Source organism: Lepeophtheirus salmonis, chromosome 8 (assembly GCF_016086655.4).
Source record: "Lepeophtheirus salmonis chromosome 8, UVic_Lsal_1.4, whole genome shotgun sequence".
Classification (NCBI taxonomy): Eukaryota; Metazoa; Arthropoda; class Copepoda; order Siphonostomatoida; family Caligidae; genus Lepeophtheirus; species Lepeophtheirus salmonis.
Genome location: NC_052138.2, coordinates 26,128,674 through 26,142,374, shown reverse-complemented (window position 1 = coordinate 26,142,374; position 13,701 = coordinate 26,128,674). Strand labels below are relative to the sequence as shown.

Genomic DNA, 13,701 nt, shown 5'->3' with positions numbered 1-13,701 from the left:
TTTCAAGAAATTTGAGGAAATTTTAAAGACCTTTATATGTAACTAGCAGCACCTACGAACGATTTATCAAAAAACTTTAAATAGAAAGGTAAAATGATTATTTTTTTTGAGAATACAAATCGTGGGGTGAGTGCCAAATTGTCATAACTCAAATATTTACTTTAGAGAATTAAGTATAAAGACTCCATTCTTTCATGTTTCCTTTTTTTTACAATAAAAAATATATATATAATTCATTTCAGCAGTCTGAATTTCCCTGTTTCTAATTATTAAAATATAACATTAGAATATTTGTCATTTTTGAGTAACAGCAATTTGGTACTCAACCCTCGAAATGATATACCTTTTGAGAAAAATCCTGCCAGCTTGTTTTTGTGTTAACGAGCCACGTATAATATATAATACTAATCATATAATGTTTATTCGTTAAATCTTGAGATTTGGGGAAGGCTGCTGTTTTGCAATCTGTCTATGCCTAGAAGGGATGTATCGTGAGCGAAAGTAACGGCTCTATGAGCCGGCTCACCCCAAATGCTTCATTTATTGCCTCTTTTGTTATAAAATATTTTTTCGTCAGGATGAAATTTGAAGCGAAAATAGGAGGATTTTTTTCCTTAAAAAAAGGTCATTCCTCAAATTATACAGCAGAGCAAAAAAAATTCAAAAAAACAAATCCAAAGAGCAGGCTCTTTTCAGCGAGCCGGACTGAAAAAGCTGGTAACAAGAGCCGAAATTTCTATCACGAATTATTAGTGTTGTAAATCCTAAGCGTTTTTAGAGTGCACGTTTTGTTGTTATTGGCAATCTGAGGATTTTTTAAAGCTGATATAATTATTGACGGGAGAATATCTAAGTAGGGATTGGATTTTTGGATACATATATATTTTATAACAATTTATAGTTTATAGATGTTAACGACACTACGATCTCTTAAAAAATGAAACTAAAAAGAAAAAGGAAGCACAGTAACCAAACGTTTTTCCTTTTCTCTCTGTTAACGTTTTTTTTTTTTTTTTTTTTTTTTCTATACAAAAATCTAAGTATAAAGATTAAACACGAGAGTGTGTGCTCATGAATGACGAAAAAAAAAGGATTTTCATCACTGTGTATATGGTCCGGATAATGTAACAACAAATCAACAAATTTTTTGGGTTTCATCAATTCGGATCCGTAAGTTTGGATGTCAAAGGTGGATCACTCTCTAGAAGGCAAGTTGTCGAAAATGTGGATAAAATAATGGGAATCATCGAGTCCAATCGTCATGTAGGCACTGTTTTGATTGCCAAGAAGATAAACATTATTATATTTTTTTGTTAAACATTAAGAATAATGGACTTATTTTTACTCCGCTTATATTAAGCCGGGAAATAATGCAAAATTTCCCGGGAAAGCGGGAGCCCGAGAGAAAACGCCTCGTATCTACTTACACTACATTCCCTAATAAATGAATTAACGAATCAAATATATTAAGATTATGATAATAATCTATTTATTCTGCGAAAGTTTATATAATAAAATCTATCTCTTAAAAAATGTCTGATAATAATATATGTTTAAAAAGTTATTTCATAAATTATTATAGAAATATAATTTTCCAGATTAGGACGTTAATAATAGAATTTCAAAAGGTAATAAAATCTGTCTTGTTATAGCTAATATTATACCTGATTTAATAGTATAATCAAGACAACGTATCGGGTGTTGAAAAAGTAATGAGGCCTACTAAAAATACAGTTTTGAATAGGTGTTGTTGATTAAATGTTAAAGTCTCGATTATTTTTGAATAGCTTATACTATGGCAAGGCCATCCGAATGGCAGGAAGAAGTTTGCTTAGAAGAATTGAGAGGCAACTCCTGTCCCAACGTTAAAAAGAACTCCGTCTTCAGTGATGTCATCAACTCTTGAATGATCTGAAGCACAGCAGCAATCGGGTAAGTTTTTTCAATGATGAAAAGACCTTTACTGTTGACTCTGTCTACAAAAAGCAAAATGATAGGGCTGTATGTTTTGGCAAGGCTGACAACAGCATCAGAACAGTCATCAAGACCAAGTATTCGGCCTCTGTCATGATGTTGGGGTTGTGGGATCAACTGAAAAAAAATGCTTCCACTTTGGTTTCCTGTTGGATATACTGTTTACCCACAGCCGACTACTTGATAGTGTTGAAGGAAAATGTCGTTCCATAGATCACTAAGACCATAAAAAAAGTCCAACAAGGCCACGTACGTATTTCAGCAGGACAGGGATGCGGCACATACTGCTGATATTGTACAAGAGGGGAGGAATAGAAACATGAGCTTCTGGTACAAAAACATTTGCCCCCTCAGAGTCCAGATCTGAACCTACTGGATTACTCCATTTGGTGGCAAATGAGAAGAAGGCGTGCAAAGTCTACCACTCGAATATTGATGCCCTGAAGAGCTCTGTTAACCAGCAGTGGATGATCATGAAAAAGGACTACATTGCCAATGTGTGCAAGGGGTTCCGGAGGTGGTTGGAGGCTGTCATTGAGGCTGATGGTGGACATATTCATAATTAATGTGCCTTTATTATAGTGAAAAATATTATAAAATAAAATTTCCTATGTACAACATCATCTTGATCAATGATGAGTATTTTAATGACTACTTAGAGGTATGTCTCAGTACTTTTTCTACACCCGAAATACGAGGGCTGTTTGAAACGTCCTTGCACAATCTGAGAGATGGCACTACTTGCACGTATCGTGGTAATGTTTAGTTAGTAGCATCATTTTGAAACCACTTATAAACTGTTCTGATCGAATGGGTAGAGTTCCCATAATATTTATTAATGCTTCTTTTTAGTATCCTGAGGCGTTTTCATAAAGTAAATTTTAATCTACACAAAAAAGTGTTTAAAGAAATAGACCAATCTGCCTGATAGTTGGTGTGTGTTCTTCCAAGAGATGCTACTAACTACCCATAACCCGATACGCACCATGCTGCCATTTCTCAGACATTGAAAGGCCTTTTCAAACGACCCTCGTACTGTGATTTTAAATCTGAAAATTTAAGGATAACATAGGTAATAGGTATATTACAATATTTCTTAATATTAATGCAGCAACTCCCAAATCGCTCTTAGATGCAAATTGTAAGGGTCCATAGTGAAGTCAGTCGCTGAAAACAACCAACTCCATTTTCAATCACAGCCTCCAACCTTGCTCTGAACCTGACATAGAGCTTGACGAGGAACTATTTGTTCAGGTTGGCCACTGTCTCGAGAATGGAAGCTCGTACTGAGTCAGTTATTTGCACGTGTATTAGACTCTTGCTCTCCAAAACACCCACATATAATAGTCCAAGGGGTTCGTATCCGGTGAGCTAGGAGGCAACATGCCCATTCATTTTAATAGCGTATTCCATTAATTTATTACCAGTTATTAACCCAAAATGATCATGACTCTTCTTTGCAAGTGTTCCCGACCCATAAGATTCTCTGGCAGCCTTACCAACATCGTAAAATGTTAATTTGGGCAGCTTCGTAAACCTAATCATCTCATTGAGCGTGAACCCGGCAAGGAGGCATATAATCATTGTCGTACGGAGTTACATTTCAAGAATTTGTATTTTATATTATACTGTTTTTTCAGCTAAATCTCATAAGTACACTTTCATGAGCATAGATCTCAGGTTTGCTAAGATATTGAGGTCTAAACTTGTTCCAGATTTAAAATCCCCAGTCCCACACCTGTATATATTTAAAATGTTTCTTTCAAAAAATATTGATCATACTGATGTAATCTTGTACATTTCACTCGAATAGATTTTGACAATATGAACATATGTGGTCCATCAACCAAAAGGCAAACTGGAAAAAATTTGTATTCTTCTACAAATTATCGTCCCTTTCTGTCAACAAATTATTTTAAGTAATCCTCTGAAGAGTTTTCAAAGTGCAATTGAAATTGAAAAAAGTTTATCAACAAAATTAATAAGTAGAAATTGATCGATTTTATTTAAAAGAACATATCGGAGCCAAACTAAGCTTCATAAATTAAATAAAGATTTAAAACTACGGCAAATATACTTGAGCATTTAAATTCATCCCAGAAAATTGAAAATGAAACCAATAACTGACCGAAATATGTAAATAAAATATTGAGTTGGTTGTATAGCTATCTATATGATGCAAAAAATGAGAAATTAGAAATTTCTCGTTTTCTTGATTTTTGTTCTAGACTATTTTTTTGATAGTTCACTCCATGTTTACTTTTCCAGAATTCTGCCTGTCATGTTGATGATGTAATAATGAAATTAATGATGTTTTTATGTACTTAAAGCCAATCCATTCCATGAATTTTTTGTTTTGACTTTCAATGTGTAATTTGTGATGTAAGCCGCATATTTATTGACACTTAATTTGATAGGAATGCATTGATACTATCATATTTGGTCCATAGTTTATTTTTAGAAATAATAGATTATATACCTATATAATGTGCAATTCCTTAAAAAAGCGTAGACCAGATCGTATTTGTAGATATATTATTACTATCTATTAGTGTTGGGTTGGAGAATGTCTCGAACTCTGAAAAAAAAAATTCTACTTTACTAAAGATTATAATAGTCTGAAAATGACTCAAACTCGACCCAATATTATTTAAAAAACTGAGCTCGAAATATTCGAGTGTAGATTGATCTCATCTGCAGTTTTTTCTGTAATTTAGTTGAGGAATTTCTTATTAATTTCGTTGTCATATTTTATTTCTTCAAACAATAGAGTATTTTCCTGTGACGACGATATTGTTGATGTTGTCCATATTGCAGGCCTGAGCAAGCAAGTTTTAAAACAGTATTATCCATTTTTGTATTAATATTTAGATAAATAGTGAACTTTTCCTGTCTACATATGTCAAATTAGGGCAAACAATTAAAATTACACTACGTATCTCAAAAATGGCTTGCATTCACTTGAGATAGGTTATTTACAGCAAGTGTCATATCTTTAATGTTTGAACCATCCCACTAAGTAAGTCTTGTAAATCCATTCCTCCAAAGAAACTAATTGAGTTGAGAGGAAATCCGATGAGAGCCTGAATTGCTTCTACTAAACATCTCCATTAGATTTTAAACACCACTCTGGTACGTGATAACGTGGAGTTAACTTCTACTTCTGAAGTTTATAGCGGTAATTCATTTTCTGTAAAGTGTTTAAAAGATGTATAATAAAATAAATATATATGTATGAATTTAAATATAAGAAAATATAAGAGAAGGAAATAAGCAGTGCATTTGCTAGAATTACTCCGATGTCGATCCCCAATTCTACTCTGAGTCCAACAAGGACCTACAATTATAACTCCATAACAAATCCTCGAGGTCACTTTCCCTCTTTTATGAGCAAACACGAATGTTCATTCAGATTTTGAATATAATTAAATCTATATAGGAAAGGATGTTCACTACTCAGGAATTAAATAATAATGACAGCCGCTAACGAAAATAAAATTAATTTTCCATATTACCAACTCAAAAAAAAACGGCCCAGACAAAAAAACAGAAGATTTACATCACAAAATATTATACTAGAAACCAGCAAGCAAAGGCTCAAGGGCTCCCCCTAAAGATGGGGTTGAAGAACTGAGAAATTATTTCAATGATATAAATATAATATAAGTTTAAAAGGCCATTGGTCGACTATTTGTCACATTTATATGGAGAAAAAAAATATTAATTAGATTTAAAAAGTAAAAAATATATCTTCATAAAAAAATCAGGCCATTGAAATTCATAATTTACAGTTTTAATCGAATTATTTAATTTCAATATCAAGCCTATTAGAGGCATCTTTTTTAGGTATAGGTAAACATTAGACTATTTTAATTTAATAAATTAGTGTTTTGTCATAAAAATATGACAAATAGCCTTATAAACTTATGGAATGTCGTGTAGTAATTTACAAGTTCTTCTATACGATTTGTAGCGGGTGAGCTCGAACCTTCCCGTACAGGTTTCTAATATTATTATATGATTTATTAATACCATAAGTATCGCTCCCTACAAGGTGTAGAAGCTCTTCTCAAGTACGAAAAACACTGAACAATGTAATAATAAGATCAGACACCCAATCAGCAATTGCTGCAATCTTTAATCCACTTACTACTAGTAAAGAAGTTTTAAAAATGTAAAGAAATCATCATCAAGGGAAGGAGTGAGAAAAATATACATCTAGAATGGTGTAAAGGACATTCTGATATTACAGGAAATGAATTTGCAGACCATTTTGGGAAGAGGGGTACTGAGAGCCAAAACCAGTTTACTATTGTGACGCATCCCACCTACATAAAGAAGGTCAAGATCAAGGTATGAAACATACAAATACTAAGCTCAATAACCTGAAGTCGAAGTGTATCAAGCTCGGAAGAGAAAAATTGAGACTCATTGTACAAACTTACACTGGACTTGGCCCTTTTCTAGCCCACCTAAGCAAGTGGAAGGACACAAGCTCAACGTGTAATGTGTGTATGGAAGAATAGTAAAGTGCAGACCATCTCATCAATAGATGCCCCGCTCTATGTAACGAGAGACATCAAGCAATGAATGAAGAAAACGAAGACATTTATGAAATGTAAAAAAAATATTATTGAACAAAATTTTAATGTAAACTAGGTTTTAGAATCTGCTGTAGCAGCACAAATACCCCGTTGTGTGGTCGTCTTCGTTGCCTTATATTTGTAGAATTTTATTTTATGTATGTATGGCAAGCAGTAATAAATATTTAACTAAGTATAGCTCCCGCCTTCTCCTCGCAGCTATTTTTTTCTTTGCAAAAATGGCATCTATACAATAATTAAAAACGCAGATGTCACATGTTGAACAACTTTTATTTTATCAATACGAAGAAACAACATGGTCTGATTATTTTACTCGAATTTGATAGTTACAATTCCAGCCAACACTAATATCTATATATTATGTTATATTAATGTGGAAAAAATATGGCCCATACAGAATGAATGCGCACGCACCTAAAAAAACACTCTTTTAGGTATTTTCATAGTACATAAATGGAAAAGGATCTAAAAATTATTTTTGGAGATGGAAAAAGTATTCGTTTTTTTTGCTTTTTTATTTTTTTATTTTTCCTAAAAGAAATGCAATCTTTGTTTCCATATTATTCATGCAAACATTAGGCAAACTCCGAATATGCTTATCTATAACTTTTTTTATTAACGTATTTTATTTGACTACATCTATAAAATCTAAAAATCAAATGCTATTTTTAGCATTTGATTTTTTGAGTGCAAATAAATAATTACTCAATCCAATACTTTAACAATAATATGTAGAGTATTTTCACTGACGTCACAAATTGCATCATAATTGAAGGTTACGTCATGCGGAGAGCTCTTAGGGTTCTAAATTCTAAGCACTTTTGGCAAGTAATAAAAAAACTAAAAATGATACGATAATACTTGGCAGGGGCGTCGCTAGTTTATTTTTTTAAGGGGGGGGCTCAATCACCCCCTAAAAAAAAAAAATCATTGCTGATGTCATTTTATACATTTCTAAAATTATTGTTGTAAAATTGACTTGATTTTTTTCTTGCAGATTCTATAATATTAATCGAAGAATAGAAATATGAATAAATAATTTAGTTAAAATTAGTCAGAGTAGAAATGTGTGAAGTACGGCACAAAACTATCCCAGTAGAAACACTCCTTTGGAGAGTGAAGGCTTGTAGGAACAATTAAAAAGACTATTTACAATATCAAACGGAAGATGAAAGTACATAAAAGTATGAGTATGGATTAATTCCACACTACTTATCCTTGCTATATATAGAGTGGGTTTCATCTTTATTTCCCTCCTCTCGCAGTTCCCTGGAGCTAATGTAATAAAACTTCATAACAGGTAAGCTGCTCTCATCCTAAAAATACTTCAAAATATAATAATTAACACGTTCATTTTTCATTTCTTTTATCTTTACATACCGACAGGACATATTCTTCGCATCACTATACTAATACTGAAAATTTGAAGAGTTTGTGAGAGGAAAACTGATTAGCTGTCATGAAGTTTATTACATTAGCTACAGACGGCTATAGAGGGAAAGAAATGACCACAAATTTAATTCCATATCTTAAAGAAATAAACAAACCTATGCTTAGGCTTACCTGGGTTTATGAAGGGTTTGTTATACCTCATTTCAAAATCTTGGCCTTGGCTTATCAAATAAGATTAAAAACTTGGAGTTGGGACTTCAAAATATAGAATTGTTCTTGAATAATTGTATTTAATATTAAGGTGATCACTGATCAGACATTTTATTTTTTACAAATTAAGAAATAATTTGCCTCATTTTTAAGCTTTTGCACACATTACCTGCCACTGAGACATTAAAGGCACCTTTAAATTATATATTTTTCTCTTTACAATATAAGTGTAGCACACAATTACTTTTTTTTTACAATTTAACAAAATAATTTAGGGTGACAAGAAGTAATTATGTCCTCTAAAGTACCAGGATTGAAGTTAAAAACTTCCAACCGTTATCTCAATTTCCTTAGACTTAGCAAAGGAAATCCTTGTCAAAGTAGCATCTGGTATCCTGTGGTACCAAAAGCAATTCGTAGCTGCAATGCTTTTGTTATGGTGCAAGGAGACCAGAGGGGATATTTTTTGTATTAATGCACAGATAACGTGGCTGGTCATCATTAAATATACGATGAATTGCCTCATTCATATCTGTAATATGTATGTATGTACCAAAAAACAATTTGAGCAATTTTCTACACTATGGAAATAAGATTTTATAAGTATGCAATAATATATTTTTAATATATATTAGGGTCTAATATCAAATAAAACTAGACATTTGAAGGATATATTTTTGATAGACAGTAAAATTTCAATCATTTAATTTTTTAGTCCTCTATTTTAATATCTAAATACACAACAATAGTTTACTCTTTATCTGGATATTAATGAAAAAAGGGGTTTTATTCTTATAAAACTTGATTGTTTAGACTCCCCCAATATGGCAAAAATGAACAATGCTGACGTTACATGCGAATGTTCTATTTCTCTGATAAAAATTACATGACTTGGAATATTGTCTAAATTACGATGAACGTAATACCCACGCCTCATGGAATGTCATAAAAAATATGCTAACCAATTATTTTATCGAGCTATTGTTATTTTTTTCTTCGTTTTTACTGAGTATTTAACAAATTAAACCTTAATAATATTAAGAATCAATCAATCCTATAAAAAATATATTTTTAATTAGTCGGATCAATTCAAACATTACATTTAACAAAACCTATCCCTACTTTTTTTTTTTTTTTTTTTTCTTATACAAAAAAAGAAAAGAAACCGGACAATATTGGGTAAGTATAGACCAAATAATTTCTATAATTCTGTGTACAGTACGTTAATTGGATACATTTCAACTATTGATTGATTATTTATAATTCATTACATTGTTGTATTATGAAGACTGGAGTTCACAATTAATATTCACAACGGACCTCAAAGTAAAAACTGTTTATATACAAATCCAATATGTCCAACATGGGTTCAATGTGGTATCATCTTATTATTAGGATCAAAGGAATTGTTTCTCGTTTAACGCATCTCCCGTATAAATGGATTAAAAGAAATCAGAAGATAGTCAAGTCCAAATTCAAATCTACTCGCACATTTCATTGTACTTGTAGTAATCGTAGAAGGTACTCTCGTCTGGTACTTCAATATTACAAAAATAAAGGAATAGTTATGAAGCCAAGCTCCAAAACAAATAATGGGTCGAATGTTAACATTCGAAACGGTGAAGTTCCTTTAAGCCTTGAATATGAGCGTCCTATAAGAGAAACAAATAGTCATGGTAAAGAACTTCAGATATATTCGACTAAGCTCACTCACAATATCAATATTAATTACATTGAAAGCTTATCAATATTATATAATTACATATTCATTGGGGAATCCCTAATCACTTCAAATTATGTGAAAGACCCTTTCAAGAACATACGGAATAATGTCGATAAAATTGTTGATGAGGATATACCTGCATCGAATAAAGATAATGTTTTTCCTCACAATCAAGGAATTGTGATGTCAGAAGATAACGTACAAGTTATATTTTCAGGCTCGATGCAATCTACTGAAGAGTTATCCGATGATATTGTGGTTTTCCCATCCTCTCAAAATATGAATGATGTTGATGGATTAGCAGTTGAATCGTTGAATGAGTTATCTACTGTAGAAACGTTTGACATGGATTTAAATAAACTGGTTGTAGTAAATGAAAAGCTCAAAGAGAAAAAGTTTGATATTATGGAGACAAATGATGCATGTCCTGTAGAATCATACATCATTCAAGATAAAGACGGATCACAACATTCAGAAATTTTTCTGAGTTCAGGTCTGGTTAAACTCTATGATAATAATTATTTAATACCTGAAGAAATCTTTGAGGATTTTGTTGATGATAGTGAAGGCGTAAACCAAATGGATTCATTCAATGAAATTTGTCAACTTAGGTCTACCAATGAATCCATCTCAAATCCAGGAGAGACAATGGTTCTCCGTGAGAAGAGAGACGATAATACAGTGTTATCGTTTGGAAATGAGTCCCCCATAAAGCAAAGAATTGATTCTTTGTGTAGCGATTCAATTGAATATGTTTATGTAAGCAGTCCTCCTCAGATAAAGATTGAGCTTTCTATTGACAATGGTAAGTTAAATACAGGCGGGAAGAAGGTTCTCCACAAGAAGAGAGAGGATCAAATGGCATTATCTTTTGGAAATGAGTATCCCATAAAACAAAGAACTGATTCTTTGTGTAGTGATTCAATTGAATGTGTTAGTGAAGGGAGTCATCCTCAGATTAAGATTGAATCTTCCATTGACATTGATAAGTTATATACAACAAGTCGACAATTATCAATGACGAAAAATCAATCTTCCGCGTCAAGTCGAAATTTGTTAAAGAGTGTGTCTACTGAGATGTCATTGCGTAGAAAAGGAACAATGCTATCCATTAAAGATATTCCTTATGTAAACGAAGGTAAATTGCTATAATTTTACAGCTTTTTTATCAGTGCACAATTTATTAGGCTAATTTATATTTTATAGATTATTTAAATGAAGGATCTTCGATGGAAATTAAAGATTTACTTGATGAAGTCCCGAGTTCCCTTGAGGTAGTGGATGGGTTTAATAAAGAAATTATCGATTGTACTTTGTGCTCAATGCAAAGCCTCCTTAAAGAAGATATGCGACTACACTATGCTGATCATTACGAAATAGAAATATCACGAAACTATACATCTTACAAGGATGAAGCTGGAAATCTCATTTGTCGGATATGTTTTAAAATAATTGAGCAAAGTAGTGAGAGTAGACATTATGCATTGGATCATGATGTCATTAGATTGTATGTTACCAAGGAGATCTATGACAACTTTTTTACATACTAAAATTACAGCTCTTTTAATATTATGAATAAGTTTGGATCCGAAATTAAAACGATTAAAAAAGTTAATATTTTTAATCACTCAAGAAGATTTATTAAACCTGTTTTATTGATATATGTTACTGCTATTTTAAGAATAATTATCTGTGTATCATCCTTATTGACATATTAATAAATTCAATTATAATTCATTAAGTAAAGTTACAGTAAGGGGCGTTGCCAGTTCATCCTTGGGGGGGGATTCGCCACAAGAAATCCAAAACCGTAACACAATTACTTATAAATTGATTAAATATATATATTTGATAAGAAATTTGGGGACTTCCGAAACTACAGCCGACCTTTGAGGACGTCATTGAGTCTAAATTGAAGGTGGTAGTTAGAAATCTGGTTTTTTGTAGACAAATTAAGAATAAACTAAATCCCTTAGCTCAAAAAATAAAATGATAGAGCTGTTTTTGAGCCCTTATCTATTGAGTCAAGTTGTAGTTTATTTGCTTAAAAGTCTGGCTTAAGTTCGAGTCCATATTGTTCCATGGTGAGTTTGTATTCAAAGAACATTCATCAAGTAGATGTCAGGAATGTAATACAAATACTGTTTCATATGAACTCGAAAAATGAAGAATATGACTTGAATCAAACTTGGAAAAAGTAGACTCGAATACAACTTCGGCTCAATCCTCGGGTTTTACTCAATTTTTATCAATTAACAAGGCCGTCTCTTCATCATTAAGGATATAATCCTTTAAATAGCTTTTGTGATCCTCCATTTAAAGAATTAATCAGATATTTGTGATTAGGATATTTTATTATGCATTTTTCTTAAATTAAAATTATTGATGAAACACTTTTAACACGTACTGTTTAAAGCAGTGGTTCCCAACATGTAGTTCGTGTACCCCAATAGAATTGCGACACCAATGCCAAGGTAATGTTACTAAAACAAGGTTAGGCAACAAGAAAATGGCTGGGTAAGCACAGCAGATTCATTTAAAAAATATTTCTGAGGACGTCATTGGGACTCTTGGTTGTTAATATAATACATATAACATAAATTTAAAAAATAAAAGTTATGATTATGAATAGAAGTGTTTGAATTTACTAAATTAATAAGGGATAGACGTAATACATGTTAATAAATAATATGCACTTCTTCCAGGAATATTTTCCCATACTTTAGTGTTAAATATGAGGCAAATCGGTGGATGATATAGGAGTGACCATCCAAATCATTATAAAAATTATAAATAAGTCAGGTGATGGATACTTAAAGAGTTATCTTCTTTAGCAAAAAGGCATACCAATGACAATCAAATCTTTAAAAGCCTTATATACTGACTTAGTCGAAATGATTTTGACTGGCAGATTAATAATTTAATTTAAAACGAATTTACTCTAATGCGTACATTCTTAAATTAAAATATTTCTTTAATTACTCAATTTTTCTTTATTTAGCGAACATTCATGACACTAAGGATCAAACGGATTAGTACAAATTCCGGCTTCATCAGTATTGAATTCCTATTTTCTACGAGCCAAAAATCCAAGCCTTCCTTCTTGCAAGGTCTTTCGGAAATGAAACCCCTTTTGGGTTTTTAGAAATAGCCACTGCACAGGCTCTTTTAGTTTTAGTTACCTAATTAAATATATAAAAATCAAAAATATTATAACCTATTATTTATTAATATGTGTTATGCCACGGAATTCTAGACAGATGGAAGATTCAGGCTTTTATTTTTTCCTTTTTTTCCTTACAGGTTAGGTACTTTGTTTTTTTATTTAGTTTATTATATTTTTCTTATGATTATTAATATGTAACAACGAAATTTGATATTGCTCCTCATTTGCATAATTTGGATTGAATCCTTGATTATTAACTCCATACCACGGAATATTCTAATAATCGTGAAGAAGATATTGTTGAGACTGGAATTAAAGAAAGTTTGTAAGAAAATGGATGTAATTTGATTAAACTGTAATTATAATTAATTTTTTGAAATATTATTACATTAACGATAATAATTAATGGAAGAGACCATTATTTCGTCGTAGTTATATAATTTATGTTCCTTATGAATTTAAAATTATGTTTCAGATCTTTTTTCCTAATGCCAGGCTGTTGTGTACCAAATCGTTGTAGTGGATATAAAAATGCACCAAGGGACCTTACTGTGTCTCCACACTCGTTCTCTCATGAGGAATGCTTAAAAAAGGCCTGACTTAGACCGATTCTAGGCAATTTGTTGGAGTCT

At 31.8% G+C, this 13,701-nt stretch overlaps 1 protein-coding gene and 1 long non-coding RNA gene across 3 annotated transcripts; one reads left to right on the top strand and one right to left on the bottom strand.

Moving 5' to 3' along the window:
• Positions 1 to 4,211: 4,211 nt before the first annotated feature.
• On the bottom strand, positions 4,212 to 6,080 carry LOC121123263 (uncharacterized). The gene is made up of 3 exons (XR_011781495.1): positions 6,007 to 6,080; positions 4,615 to 5,164; positions 4,212 to 4,552 (listed from the first exon to the last, which is right to left on the bottom strand). It is a non-coding gene; the product is annotated as an uncharacterized lncRNA (long non-coding RNA).
• Positions 6,081 to 9,364: 3,284 nt separating this feature from the next.
• LOC121123440 (uncharacterized) lies at positions 9,365 to 11,659 on the top strand. 2 transcript variants are annotated; one of them, XM_040718558.2, is made up of 3 exons: positions 9,365 to 9,506; positions 9,576 to 11,041; positions 11,110 to 11,659. In XM_040718558.2, the coding sequence occupies exons 2-3, from the start codon at positions 9,748 to 9,750 to the stop codon at positions 11,451 to 11,453; spliced, it is 1,638 nt and encodes a 545-aa protein (XP_040574492.1). In that variant the 5' UTR covers positions 9,365 to 9,506; positions 9,576 to 9,747; the 3' UTR covers positions 11,454 to 11,659. The 2 variants fall into 2 exon arrangements, with proteins under 2 accessions (XP_040574492.1, XP_040574491.1); XM_040718557.2 differs by having other exon boundaries at positions 9,372 to 11,041.
• The last annotated feature ends 2,042 nt before the right edge of the window (positions 11,660 to 13,701 follow it).